The sequence below is a fragment of the Erythrolamprus reginae genome, chromosome Z (assembly GCF_031021105.1).
Source record: "Erythrolamprus reginae isolate rEryReg1 chromosome Z, rEryReg1.hap1, whole genome shotgun sequence".
NCBI lineage: Eukaryota > Metazoa > Chordata > Lepidosauria > Squamata > Dipsadidae > Erythrolamprus > Erythrolamprus reginae.
Genome location: NC_091963.1, coordinates 6,705,685 through 6,721,121, shown reverse-complemented (window position 1 = coordinate 6,721,121; position 15,437 = coordinate 6,705,685). Strand labels below are relative to the sequence as shown.

The following is a 15,437-nucleotide window of genomic DNA, read 5'->3' as shown; positions in this document are numbered from 1 at the left end:
AACCCATCCTAGATTTGAATGAATGAAATATTCTCATTGAATACTTTGTTCTGTACAAAGTTGAATGTGCACAACAGCCTGTGAAATGGATGGTCAATCAGTGTTGCTTCCTAAGTGGACAGTTTGATTTCACAGACGTTTGATTGACTTGGAGTTATATTGTGTTGTTTAAGTGTATTTTTTGAGCTGTGTACTACAGCAACAATACAGGTAATAATCAACTTACAACCCAAAATTTCTGCCATAAGCAAAACATTTGTTAAGTGAGTTTTGCCCCATTTTAGGACTTTTCTTGTCACCGTTACTAAGTGAATCACTACAATTGTTAAGTTAGTCGCACTGTCGTAAAGTGAATCTGGCTTCCCCACTGACTTGCTTGTAAGAAAGTCGCAAAGGGGTATCACATGACCCCATGACACTGCAATATGAATCAGTTGACAAGTGTCTGAATTTTGATCACATGACCATGGGGATGCTCCAACGGTTATTAAATATGGAAAAACGGTCAAAATCACTTTTTCAGTGCTGTTGGAACTCTGAATGGTCACTAAATTAACTGCTGTAAGTTGAGGACTAGCTGTATGGGATACAGATGCTGGATCTTCCCCAATATGTCACATCCCACAGAGTTGGCCTCCTCCGAGTCCCGTCAACCAGTGTCGGCTGGTGGGACCACGGAGCAGAGCCTTCTCTGTGGGGGCTCCGGCTCTCTAGAACCAACTTCCCCTGGAGATCTGCATCACCCCCACCCTCTTTGCCTTCCGAAAGGCCCTAAAAACATGGCTTTGCCACAGTGGTGGGCTCCTACGGGTACGGTCAGGTACGCAGTACCGGTAGCAAAAGTTTGATTTTTTTAACTTTTTTTCCCTTCTGGGCTCTGGATATATTTTTCCTATCACAGTAAATGAGGTTGAATGTGTATAATTTTAGAAGAGCTGTGCGTGCGTGTGTGTGTGTCCTGCCCCGAGTCTTCGGAGAGGGGCGGCATACAAATCTAAATAATAATAATAATAATAATAATAATAATAATAATAATAATAATAATAATAATATACTTTATATAGTAGATAATCAGGGGTGGGCTACTGATGGGGGGGGAACCCAGTGGGGTAGCGAAAATGGAGCTCCACCCCAGAACACCCAATTTGCACTGAAAGACGTTGTAAGAAAATGCATAAGTCACGCCCACAGTGTGGTAGTAAAACTTTTGGTAGCCCGTCACTGCTTTGCCGCCAATCTGGGGCCGTTGAGCAACAACACACTGCTCTGACCCGAATCAATGAATGATTGACAGATGAATGTTTTATGATGAATGTTTATATTATTACGAAGGTTTTATGATGAATGATTGACGGGTAAATGTTTTAAATTCATGGGTGTTTACTAATTGTAATGATGTTTTTATCTTTGTATACCGCCCTGAATCCATTGGAGAAGGGAGGCTTATAAATCTAATAGATTCAATTCAATTCAACTACCTGGAAAAAAAAAAATCAACGAATCTGAAGTCCCAATGCCCTTTATAAAACTAGCAAAAATGTGGGCATTATCACATAACCACAGAATTCAAAGGGAGCACATTTGCACCCCTCTGCAATGTGCTAGAAAGCCAGTGAAGCATCCTTTAAGTGATGGCTATGCATCAAAGACCAAGCTCTTTTGGAAAACCCACCATAGGAGAATGACCAACAGTAAGGAAAAGGTTCGCTTGCACATACATGCAAGTCATATCTGGCTCTAGTAAGTAAGATAGGCAACAGTAAGGTAGACAAAGTCAATTAAAACTGTCATGATCCACCACTAGATGATCTGCAACAGCAGAACCAAACATCTATCTATTTAGTGACTAAGTGTTAAGCCTGATTTGCTAGCATATGATCCATCAATAACTGCCTCTCTCTCGATATGTCTATAATGGAAGGAAGGAAAGATGGTTAGAAGGAAGGAAAGGGAAAGGTGGATGGATGGTTAGAAGGAAGGAAGGAAGGAAGGAAGGAAGGAAGGAAGGAAGGAAGGAAGGAAGGAAGGAAGGAAAGGTGGATGGATGGATGGTTAGAAGGAAGGAAGGAAGGAAGGAAAGGGAAAGGTGGATGAATGGATGGTTAGAAGGAAGGAAGGAAGGAAGGAGAGAAGAAAGAAGGGAAGGAAGGAAGGAGGGAGGGAGAGAAGAAAGAAGGGAAGGAAGGAAGGGAGGAAGGAAGGAAGGAAGGAAGGAAGAAGAGAAGAAAGAAGGGAAGGAAGGAAGGAAAGAATGAGAGAAGAATGAAGGGAAGGAAGGAAGGGAGGAAGGAAGGAAGAAGAGAAGAAAGAAGGGAAGGAAGGAAGGAAGGAGGGGGAGAAGAAAGAAGGGAAGGAAGGAAAGAATGAGAGAAGAAAGAAGGGAAGGAAGGAAGGAAGGGCAAGGCGGATGGACTCATCAACAATGGGGCATCCTGAAAAGATCTGAAGAACCAAGTTAGAGACAGATCATGCCTGGGGAAGTCCTTATTATATGGCTGCTTGCACACCAGCTTAATGTCATACAATCAATCAGTTTTTGAAACAACTGAGCTCCATGTTATTCTGTTATATAAACAGATGGCAGAGGTTCCCAACCTTGGCAATTTTATAACACGTGGACGTCAACTCCCATAATTCCCCAGCAAACCAGGAAACCCATGCGTTTTCAAGTAGCTGAGATGGGAAACCCTTAATTTGGTGGAGTTTTCTAATATAATGTAAACGATTCAAAATTTACCTCAGAGTTCTGTGAGGATTCTTTCACTCTTGGAGACTAAAAGACAGAAAAAGAGACTCATGATTAGTACATAATGGTCATAATTGTTTAGGGCAGCACAGTCCACTCGAACTGTCATAAACACGGTCGTGTGATTGTGGGTTGGTTGTTGCGTTCTCAAAGTGTGTCGAGAGTCCATGAAAAGGGGGGGGAGGGTACCATCGTAACTTTAAACCTGGATTGTAACTAGTTTTCGAGGGGTCCATTGTCCCTTTGAAAGTCACTAAGTGACCTATCACAAGTCAAGGACTACCTGTATTATAGGCAGGTGTGGTTATATCTTAAAATAAAAGAAGCAAGAATTGTGATGTTTGTCCGATGTTCACAATCAGGTTCACAAGGAAAGCAAGATGTCAAGTGGACTCAGCGATATAAGCATAGTATAAATGGTCAAAGCAATGGAAACTGCAGTTTAATGTTTCCAAGTGTAAAATAATGCACTTGGGGATAAGGAATCCTCAATCTGAGTATTGCATTGGCAGTTCTGTGTTAGCAAAAACTTCAGAAGAGAAGGATTTAGGGGTAGTGATTTCTGACAGTCTCAAAATGGGTGAGCAGTGCAGTCAGGTGGTAGGGAAAGCAACTAGGATGCTTGGCTGCATAGCTAGAGGTATAACAAGCAGGAAGAGGGAGATTGTGATCCCGCTGTATAGAGTGCTGGTGAGACCACATTTGGAATAATACTGTGTTCAGTTCTGGAGACCTCACCTACAAAAAGATATTGACAAAATTGAACGGGTCCAAAGACGGGCTACAAGAATGGTGGAAGGTCTTAAGCATAAAACTTATCAGGAAAGACTTAATGCACTCAGTCTGTATAGTCTGGAGGACAGAAGGAAAAGGGGGCACATGATAGAAACATTTAAACATGTTAATGAGTTAAATAAAGTTCAGGAGGGAAGTGTTTTTAATAAGAAAGTGAACACAAGAACAAGGGGACACAATCTGAAGTTAATTGGGGGAAAGATCAAAAACAACATGAGCAAATATTATTTTACTGAAAGAGTAGTAGATGCTTGGAACAAACTTCCAGCAGACGTGGTTGGTAAATCCACAGTCACTGAATTTAAACATGCCTGGGATAAACATATATCCATCCTAAGATAAAATACAAAAAATAGTATAAGTGCAGACTAGATGGACCATGAGGTCTTTTTCTGCTGTCTTTTTAAAATTATTATTAATTTTTTATTAGTTTTAATTACAATATAAGACTCACACAACATAGAAACATAGAAGACTGACAGCAGAAAAAGACCTCATGGTCCATCTAGTCTGCCCTTATACTATTTCTTGTATTTTATCTTAGAATGGATATGTGCTTATCCCAGGCATGTTTAAATTCAGTGACTGTGGATTTACCAACCACGTCTGCTGGAAGTTTGTTCCAAGGATCTACTACTCTTTCAGTCAAATAATATTAAAAGGGATTATTAATAATACGAAAACAAACTATAGGAAACTTAAATTTACCAGACTGAATTAATTGTATACTGAAATTTTATAGATAAGTCTGAGCTTTATTAACTGAATTCAATTATGTTAATTACAATGCTATAACGAAAATGCTAAAGTATGCTGATGTTATATTATAGTAGTATGTTAAGAAATGTGCTACTGACAATTTTTACTTTTCTGTATTGATCTAAAATCATAACTACTCTTTTTCTTTCTGTATTAGTAAGACTTCTATGCTTAGCAGAGCAATGGTAGCTCCTTTACATGTTAAATGTTGTTTGTCTTGTCTTGTCTCATATTTTTAAAAAATTAATAAAAATATTGAAGGGGGAAAAAAAAACAACAGCCAAACTCAGAGAGCACTAAGGACCCCTTCATACAAAGCATGAATTCAGCGGGGAACTGTACTTTGAATATTTTAAAAAGTGAAATTGACTCCCACCCTGTGCTGTGAAATTGCTGCTTTGCCCTCTTCGCTTTCTTCATCTAGTTCATCATCGCTCCATTCCCAGCCGCCATCTTCGGTCTTATGAAGTCGTCCGCTGGAACCGGGGACTCGCCTGACCTGCCCTCCAACAAGATCAAGAAGAGACGTGTCAGCTCTGCTCAGGGTTGTACAGGTAGCCCTTGAGTTATGTCCACAATTGGAAACAACTGTGGCTAAGCACTGCAGTCGTTAATCAGTCACACCTGACTTTATGATTTATTTATTTATTTTGCCGTGGTTGTTAAGCGTGAAGGTCATTCAGCGACTCCAGCTTCCTCCATTGACTTTGCTGGTTTTAAGCTCCGTGGAAAGATCAGTAAATGATGATCACATCACCCTGAGATGCTGTAATGATTGTAAATACAGGTAGTCCCCGACTTACAAAATTGAATTTTGGATTTGGATTTGGATTTGGATTTGGATTGGATTGGATTGGATTGGATTGGATTGGATTGGATTTATTTATTTATTTATTTATTTATTTATTTATTAGATTTGTATGCCGTCTGAAGACTCGGGGCGGCTAACAGCAGTATAAAAAGACAATGTAAACAAATCTAATATTAAAAATAATCTTGAAAACCCCAATTTAAAGAACCACTCATACATACAAGAATGCCATGTATAAATTCTATAAGCCTAGGGGGAAGGGAAATTTCAATTCCCCCATGCCTGACGACAGAGGTGGGTTTAAGGAGCTTGCGAAAGGCAAGGAGGGTGGGGGCAACTCTGATATCTGGGGGGAGTTGGTTCCAGAGGGCCGGGGCCGCCACAGAGAAGGCTCTTCTCCTTATTAGATTTGTATGCCGCCCCTTTCCAAAGACTCGGGCCGGCTCACAACAAGACAGCAATACAATACAATACAAATCTAATGTTAAAATTTAAACTAAATTAAAAGTCCGTTTAGTGACCGTTCAAAGTTACAACAACACTGAAAAGTTACGGCACTGACCTATGACCATTTTTCACGCTTAGGACCATTGCAGCGTCCCCATGATCATGCGGTCAAAATTCAGGTGCTTGGCAACTGGTTCACATTTATGACCATTGCGTCCCATGGTTGTGTGATTGGCTTTTGCGACCGACTGACAAGCAAATTCCACCAGGAATCCAGATTCATTTAACAATCAGATTACTAACATCCCAAACACAACGATTCACTTAACAACTGCCACAAGAAATTTCATAAAATGGGACATAACTCACTTAATGTCTCACTTAGCAACATAAAGGTATGCCCATGTTAGACCAACACTCCGCAGTCTGCACTGGTTGCCGATCAGTTTCCGGTCACAATTCAAAGTGTTGGTTATGACTTATAAAGCCCTTCATGGCATCGGACCAGAATACCTCCGGGACCACCTTCTGCCGCACGAATCCCAGCGACCGATTAGGTCCCACAGAGTTGGCCTTCTCCGGGTCCCATCGACTAAACAATGTCGTTTGGCGGGACCCAGGGGAAGAGCCTTCTCTGTGGTGGCCCCGACTCTCTGGAACCAGCTCCCCCCGGAGATTAGAACTGCCCCCACCCTCCTTGCCTTTCGTAAGCTCCTTAAACCCCACCTCTGCCGTCAGACATGGGGGAACTGAGACATCTCCCCTGGGCCTATACAGTTTATACATGGTGTGTTTGCTTTTAATAATGGGGTTTTTAGTGTTTTTTAAATTATTAGATTGGTTTTTACATTGTCTTTATTGCTGTGAGCAGCCCCGAGTCTATGGAGAGGGGCGGCATTCAAATCAAATCAATCAAATCAAATCAACAAACAAACAAACAAACAAACAAATTTGGGGCTCAACTGGGTTAAATAATTGAGGACTGCCTATACTTGCTGCTTGCCAAACCGCCATAATTTGAGCATGTGACTGTGGAGACATTATAACAATTGCAAAGATGTGGACCTCGGCATCATTGCAACTTCAAACGGTCATAAGTCAAGGACTACCTGCACGGCCTCATTGCATCTCCTATAAGGCTTTGATAAACCTAAAAGATGCCCTTGCTATGATTTTTGCTACCTTGTGCAAGAACAAAAATAGAAAGGCTGCGCCTAACACAAATACCCATCCAGAAATCAATGTGGCTATAAAAGCATTGATATAGCGTTTGCAATAAAAGATGTACTTATGTATCCACAAACAGGCAGTCTGTCATCCCATCTGCCAGCAGATTAAGCCATGTAGCAAAGCGAGCAAAGGGGCGTTCATTTATTTATGAATCTCTTTTATTATTTGCCATATAGCAGGGGTCCCCTATCTCCAGGCCATGACCACTACTGGACCTTGAGCTGTTCTGTACCCAAAAAGTGGTGAGCAAGTATGCACCCACACATCCCCACTTGCACGAGCAGCAGGTAAGTGTGTGTGTGCTCCATTTGTGTCAGCAACACACACATCTGCTCGCCACTCACGCAAATAGAACTGTGCATGCGTGTTTACCCGCCATTGGGCAGAACTATCCCCTCTCTCCGCTTCCTTTGGAAGAATAGTGAATGTTTGCAATTCAGCTAAGAAGTTAACAACGGAAGTCAATGTTTTGTTTTGTTTTTAATCTCAACTGTCTGGTTTGTTACCAGAAACATAAACCCTGCCATTTTAGCTTAGATAAAACTGTATACAGTGATACCTCGCCTTACAAACGCCTCGTCATACAAACTTTTCAAGATACAAACCCGGGGTTTAAGATTTTTTTGCCTCTTCTTACAAACTATTTTCACCTTACAAACCCACCGCCGCCCCTGGGATGCCCCGCCTCCAGACTTCCGTTGCCAGCAAAGCACCCGTTTTTGCGCTGCTGGGATTCCCCTGAGGCTCCCCTCCATGGGAAACCCCACCGCCAGACTTCCGTGTTTTTGTGATGCTGCAGGGAAATCCCAGCAGCGCAAAAACGGGCGCTTCACTGGCAACCGAAGTCCGGAGGTGGGTTTCCCAGTGAGGGGAGCCTCAGTAAAATCGCAGCATCGTAAAAACACAGAGGTCTGGAGGTGGGGTTTCGAGGACTTCGGTGTTTTTGCGATGCTACAATTTCACTGATGCTCCCTTCACTGGGAAACCCCACCCCCAGACTTCCCTTGCCAGCGAAGCACTCATTTTTGCGATGCTGGGATTCCCCTGCTGGAATTCCCCTGCAGCATCGCAAAAACACAGAAGTCAGGAGTGCGGTTTCCCATGGAGGGGAGCCTCAGGGGAATCCCAGCAGCGCAAAAACGGGCGCTTCGGCTGGCAAAAGGGGTGAATTTTGGGCTTGCACGCATTAATCGCTTTTCCATTGATTCCTATGGGAAACATAGTTTCGTCTTACAAACTTTTCACCTTAAGAACCTCGTCCTGGAACCAATTAAGTTTGTAAGACAAGGTATCACTGTGCCTATCAAGTTGGACTATAGGGAAGGCTGAGCGCTAAAGAATTGAGGCTTTTGAACTCTGGTGCTGGAAAAGACTCCTGCGAGTCCCTTGGACTGCAAGGCAATCCAACCGGTCAATCCTAGAGGAGATCAACCCTGACTGCTCTTTAGAAGGCCAGATCCTGAAGATGGAACTCAAATACTTTGGCCACCTAATGAGAAGGAAGGACTCACTGGAGAAGAGCCTAATACAGTAGTACCTCTAGATACGAGTTTAATTCGTTCCAGAACGGAGCTCGTATGTCGATTGACTCGTATCTGGAACAAATGGCTTTAGACTTTGTTTTTCCCTGCGGAGATAACCAGAAGCAAGGATTCTTGCGCCCCCTAGTGGAAGCTCGGCTTGTATCCCGAATTTGAGCTCGGGTCTGGAACAGAAATTTCCCTCCCGTTGTGGCTCGCAACTTGGAATAATCGCATTTGGAGCAGCTCGTATCTAGAGGTACTACTGTACTGGGAATGATTGAGGGCAAAAGAAGAATGAGGTGGCTGGATGGAATCACTGAAGCTGTTGGCATGAGCTCAAATGGACTTTGGGAGATGGTATAGGGCAGGAAGGCCATGGGGCTGCAATGGGTTGGACAATACTTTGCAACTAACAACAATAACCGAGGATGCTGGCTAGCTACTTTTAAAGCAGGAGGCAGTACATTTCTTTAAGGTGTGTGAACTCAGACATAATTATTTTCCCTGTTTCTCAGGCTGCAGGCAAGCTACACATGAAGAAAAGCAAGAGATTTTACAGAACCCTTTTAACGTAGACTTCCACTTTAATTTGTACCTTCCTGGCTCTTTCGGTGATAGTTGGGGCTCTCTGCAACATTTTTTCTTGTAAAAATTCTTTATTCTGCAAAAGGAATGAAACCGTCAGTTCTTGCAATCTGCTCTTCAAAAAGCTACGGTTTATTGTTATTTAGTGGATTGATCAGCTACCCAACTCCATGGCATTCAAACTGCACATTCCTATAAAGCTTTTTTGTGAAGGAGGGAAAGAGAGAGAAAAATAGTTTTAGTTATATGACACTGAATAAAAATATGCCTTTGGCATAAAGAACTAAGAAAGTAATGTATTAAAGAGTAAATATCTCCAGGCAAGTAGTAACATGCTCTATCACCGGACAGAAGCAAAGATATGCAAATATTTTCTTTTTCCACTAGATACCATAATAAATACTAACTCTGTGCAAAACTGAAGCATAAGGCAGTTGTATTCAGAGTGATTGAACAGTCAATCAAAACAGTCAATCAAAAAGAACCAGAGGTGAACTCAAGAATATTAAGCTATACAAACAGTTTCACATTGAAAGGATTACCAGTATTGTGGGTAGCAAAACCAGAATAGAACTTAAATGAGAAGCAAATGTGTCATTGGGTAGGTGGAAGTTGGGGGAAATCTCTGATAAGTCGTTAAATTTGTATATTGCCCATCTCACTATCAAGTAATTGTTGGCAGCTTACAACAATGTAAAAAAAAAATTACTAAGATTATTCCTTGTCTATAAACACATTTCTCCAGCATCTAAGTTGGTAGATGACTGCATCAATCAAAGATCCTACCTTTGCGTTTAATTTATGTTTTACGGACAAAGAAACAAAGGGGGACTAGTATAAATCTATTTCAAGCTGTTTAGCTCTCATCAGCTAGCCAGACCCTTCTGGGACTCAAAAATGGAGCAGTGTGCTCTGCCCCTTAGTTGGGTAGACCAGATTGCCCTGATAAAAAACACTTGATCCTACCTTTGCTTTCTGGAAAAATTTGTGTCTTAGAAGTTCAGCTGCTGTAGGTCTATGGACAGAAAAAGAGGAATTTCTTAAGCCTATGCCCTATGGTATATTGCAGGAATTTTTAAATTTCATATAGGAGAATCACCCACAACAACACAGTTCAGAAAAGATGTTGCTTTTCACAGGCTGTACATTTCAATCCACACATTAGAGAAAAAGAAACAAAGATGATGTTAATTCTGGATAAAAATTATGTTTGGAAAAAATGAGCTCTGTAAGGAAATCTGTGCGATCTCCCAACAATAGTAAGATAAAACATTTCCTGTTGCAAAATAGTTCTTATTTTATGTATTTGCACAGAATTTTACCTGGAGCAGATGCAAATACTTAAAGAGTATTAAATATACGATGGTTTTTGCTATTAGAACAATGCTTTAGCTTGTTTTAACCTGGTTAATTACATGGCCCAGGCTGATTTCATAAAGGTATTTTACTTTACTACTCAGATCACAGAAAGTCTGAACCAGAGACAAACAAACATTGAAAAGTAACATTTGCTAGAACACCAATGGCAGTTATCAGTGGGCATGATGCTACATCCTGTGGCAGGAAGTTCCAAAGGCCAATCATATTGTCATTGTTTGTCTTAGTGCTTTCCCATTCAATAATCCTCTGGAGTTCTTCGTTTACTTGTGGGGTCTACTTTCCCTACTTGAACTTACGTATCCATAGTGCTCAACTTATACAACCACAATTGAACCCCTAGGGTTTCTATTGCTGAGTGAGAAATTCGTTAACTGAGTTTTGCACCCATTTTTTTACCTTTCTTGCCACACTGGATAAGTGAATCACTGCAGTGAATGATAACGACTGCTGTTAAGCGCATCTGACTTCCTTATTGACTTTGTTTGACAGGTGGTTTCAAAACATAGAAACATAGAAACATAGAAGTCTGACGGCAGAAAAAGACCTCATGGTCCATCTAGTCTGCCCTTATACTATTTTCTGTATTTTATCTTACAATAGATCTATGTTTATCCCAGGCATGTTTAAATTCAGTTACTGTGGATTTATAACCAGGTCTGCTGGAAGTTTGTTCCAAGGATGTACTACTTTTTCAGTAAAATAATATTTTCTCATGTTCCAGAGAGCCTCCAGCCTTTGGAGCCTGGGGAAGGCGAAACAGGAGCCTACTGGGCCTACCAGAAGTTGGGAAACAGGCCGTTTCTGGCCTCCAGGGGGCCTCCGGGGGGATAGGGAAAGCTGATTTCGACCTCCACAGGCATTGAATTATAGGTGTGGGCACTCGCGCATGTGTGTTAGCGTGCGCGCAAGCTCTTTCGGCACCTGAGGTATAAAAGGTTCGCCCTCACTGCTATGGGACCTGCCTAGCAGGAATGACATGGTCGTTAAGCGAATCTGGTTTCCCCACTGACTTTGCTTGTCTGGTTGCAAAATATGGTCACGTTACCACAGGGCATTCAGGGTGTCCAGGGGAAAAGCATTTTGAAGTTCCCTGATATTTCCCTGATGTTTCCCTGTAACTTGCAATCTAGTTAAGGCGCGGTCATAGATAACATCATACCAAACGGCTAAGCCGTGGAGAAATATCGGGAGCTGAGGAATCAAGTTGTTGCCACAGTTATGCTCATTTTTGCTTGACTCTGCCAGGAAGTGTGATCTTTAACATAATTTTTATCTTTAACATAATTTTTCCCTGACTTTTAAACATTTTAATACAGTTTGTTTGTTTATTTCCCCTGATTTATTCTAGTTTTTTTTCATGATTTCTCTATATTTCCTGAACCGCCGATTTCCTTGATAATTCCCTTATTTCCTTGTTTTCCAGGTTTGCTGGACACCCTGGACATTGCAGCTGTCATAAATACGATCAGTTATTAAGTTCAGTGGTGTTTTTACATCGAATGGTCACTAAATTAACTGCTTTAAGTCGAGACTACCTGTATTAGATTTTAAACTTGCGCATGTGTGTTCGAGTGTGGCAACTTGTGTGCATTTATAGACGTCCGTGGGCAGAAAAGAGAGATGTAAGTCATATAAATATATTCAAAAGAGAGAGGGAGGAAGAGAAGGAGGAAATTAAGAAACATAGAAACATAGAAGACTGACGGCAGAAAAAGACCTCATGGTCCATCTAGTCTGCCCTTATATTATTTCTTGTATTTTATCTTAGGATGGATAGATGTTTATCCCAGGCATGTTTAAATTCAGTTACTGTGGATTTACCAACCATGTCTGCTGGAAGTTTGTTCCAAGGATCTACTACTCTTTCAGTAAACTAGAAGATCCTGCTTATTACCTTTTCTCTGGGTCTTTCTGCAGGCACAACGAAATCATTTTCCTGAAGGACTTCCCATATTTTTTAAGCATATCCTTGTCTTGGACCCCTGTCTCCAAGGAGGGGGGATCATTTTGTAGTGTCAACATTAAGACCTGAAAAAAAATGGCTCTGTTAGAAACACTGAGGAGCATGAATTGGCTAACAAAAAAAGCCACGGTGGTGAAGACATGCAAGTACAGTGATACTTCTACCTACAAATGCCTCTACTTCCACCATTCCTGTAGCCTGTCTTTGGACCCGTTCAATTTTGTCAATATCTTTTTGTAGGTGAGGTCTCCAGAACTGAACACAGTATTCCAAAAGTGGCCTCACCAGCGCTCTATATAGCGGGATCACAATCTCCCTCTTCCTGCTTGTTATACCTCTAGCTATGCAGCCAAGCATCCTACTTGCTTTTCCTACCGCCCGACCAGTTTCGCCAGCATGGGCATAGGTCTTCAAACTTGGCAACTTTAAGACTTGTGGACTGTAGTTCCCAGATTTCTCCAGCCAGCTAAGTTTGGGATAACTACCAGTTCTTTATAAGCAACAACTGTTGCTTGTGAAGAGGACCTATCTCACCTGCCCTTTTCCCACCATCAATGTGGAAGGACTCTAAGAGACAAAATAGCTTCCCTACACCTCAAGGATTGTGGTGTTCCTATTTTAGAAAGTACACAATAAAGAACAAAATGCCACACAGACATTCTTCGACTTATGACCGCAATTGATTTTGTCTCTTCATTCATTCATTCATTCATTCATTCATTCATTCATTCATTCATTCATTCATTCATTCATTCATTCATTCATTGGATTTGTATGCCGCCCTTCTCCAGAGACTCGGGGCGGCTAACAGCAACAATAAAGCAGTGTACAATAGTAGTCTGATGTTAGAAATAATTAAAAGCCCATTAATATAAAAAACCAAACATACATACATACATACCATGTATAGAATTGTAAAGGCCTAGGGGGAAAGAGTATCTCAATTCCCCCATGCCTGATGGCAGAGGTGGGTTTTAAGCAGCTTACAAAAGGCAAGGAGGGTGGGGGCAATTCTAATCTTTGGGGGGAGTTGGTTCCAGAGGGCTGGGGCCGCCACAGAGAAGGCTCTTCCCCTGTGTCCCGCCAAGCGACATTCTTTAGTTGACGGGACCCGGATAAGATCCACTCTGTGGGACCTAACTGGTCGCTGGGATTTGTGCAGCAGAAGACATTTATATGCTTAAATGTCCAAACAATCCCCATACTTTCTTGCATTTTTCAGAAGAAGAACACACCAACTTTTCAGATACAGTGGTACCTCTACTTAAGAACTTAATTCGTTTCGTGACCAGGTTCTTAGGTAGAAAAGTTTGTAAGTAGAAGCAATTTTCCCCAAAGGAATCAATGTAAAAGCAATTAATGCGTGCAAACCCATTAGGAAAGAAATAAAAGCTCGCAATTTGGGTGGGAGGAGGAGGAGGAAAAATAGAAGGAGGACAGTCGCTGCCGAAGGAAGAAGGTGAGGGGAGGGGAATCAAAAAAATCCAAAATTTGAAGGCTTAAAAAAGAAAAAAGAGGGACTCTGAGGCGCCAAGGAGCACGCGCCTCCCATACACCTGGCGCGAGGCTGCCTCCCATACACTGCGCCAGAGAGAGAAACCCAGGGGGAATGGCAGGAAACTGGCCGGGCCTTCGTGCCGCTCTCAAATTTCCTGGGAAATTTTTCCGGGCTCGGGTTCTTAAGTAGAAAATGGTTCTTAAGAAGAGGCAAAAAAATCTTGAACACCCGGTTCTTATCTAGAAAAGTTCTTAAGTAGAGGCGTTCTTAGGTAGAGGTACCACTGTATAGCGTTTTCTAAGAGGGTCAATTCAATTTTTCAGACTGTGTGCAATGCTCTTCGTGTCAAATTATTATTATTATTATATTATTATATTATTATTATTATTATTATTATTATTATTATTATTATTATTATTTATTAGATTTATATGCCGCCCCTCTCCGAAGACTAGGGGTGGCTCACAGCATAGAATATAAAACAGAAAATATAAAGACAAATCTAATTAATTTTAAAAATGCTAAAAATCCGATATATTAAAAACCAATCAAACAAATTCAAATCACAGTCATACATTACATTTATTGGCCAGGAGGCCAAGATCTAATTGCTCCAAGCCTGGCGACATAAGTGAGGCTTAAGACTCCTGCGAAAGGCAAGGAGGGTGGGGGCAGTAGGAATCTCTGGGGGGAGCTGGTTCCACAGGGCCGGGCCCCCCACAGAGAAGGCTCTTCCCTTTGGTTCCGCCAAACGATATTGTCTGGTTGATGAGACCTGGAGAAGGCCAACTCTGTGGGATCTAACCGATCGCTGAGATTCATACGGCGGAAGGCGGTCCCACAAGTAATCTGGCCCGATGCCTTGTAGGTTATTAAATGGATTATTTAAACCGGTAAATCTGTAACTTACCTTCATGGGTGGATACTTGTGATAAGGAGCAGCTCCAGTAGCCAACTCGATTGCAGTAATTCCAAAACTCCAAATGTCTGCTTTGAAATCATACCCTCGAACCTGAATCGTAAGAGAAGTTTATTTCAAAACTAGCTTCGTCCTGGGTCGTGTGACATGTGCAGAAGAAAAAAAAAATCCCCCCCCCAAATCCCCCAATTATTATTATTTTTTTTAAAAAGATGGCGGTGTTCATGGTCCGGCACCAAATTGGTTCTTTGACGTCAATATGACATCACCAGCAGGTTGCTAATCAGTTCAGGCAAACCAGTCTCTTTGCTTGCGAATGGACCTTCCTTCATTTCTTGGCATTCATTCATTTATTCATTCGTTTATTCATTCATTCATTCATTCGATTTTCATGCCGCCCTTCTCCTTAGACTCAGGGCAGCTTACAACATGTTAGCAATAGCACTTCTTAATAGAGCCAGCATATTATCCCCACAATCCGGGTCCTCATTTGACCCACCTCGGTAGGATGGAAGGCTGAGTCAACCTTGGGCCGGTGATGAGATTTGAACCGCTGACCTGTAGATTTAGCAGTCAGCTTTAGTGGCCTGCAGTACCGCACTCTACCTGCTGCGCCACCCCGGCTCATTTAAGATATGGCACCTAAAACAGACTTCTAATTTCTCACCCAACTCCTGAAAATAGCACAATTTGTATTCTTCTTCACAAGGGTGAAAATATTACAAAGACTTTAGCCAAATTAGAGGAATAAACTAACCTTGGCTATATTGGGAAACTATGT

At 41.7% G+C, this 15,437-nt stretch overlaps 1 protein-coding gene across 3 annotated transcripts in view; it reads right to left on the bottom strand.

The window, feature by feature from the left end:
• The window catches only part of OXSR1 (oxidative stress responsive kinase 1), a 113,059-nt gene that overhangs the window by 22,739 nt on the left and 74,883 nt on the right, over positions 1-15,437 (bottom strand). For all 3 annotated transcript variants that reach the window (XR_011560554.1, XR_011560555.1, XM_070766888.1), the window contains exons 7-12: positions 14,648-14,749; positions 12,171-12,304; positions 9,863-9,911; positions 8,907-8,972; positions 4,677-4,799; positions 2,738-2,773 (exon numbers count right to left, since the gene is read on the bottom strand). Coding sequence is in view for 1 of the 3 variants with exons in the window: in XM_070766888.1 (XP_070622989.1) it covers positions 2,738-2,773; positions 4,677-4,799; positions 8,907-8,972; positions 9,863-9,911; positions 12,171-12,304; positions 14,648-14,749 (510 nt within the window). In the remaining 2 variants the exon portion in view is untranslated. The remainder of the gene's footprint in view (positions 1-2,737; positions 2,774-4,676; positions 4,800-8,906; positions 8,973-9,862; positions 9,912-12,170; positions 12,305-14,647; positions 14,750-15,437) is intronic.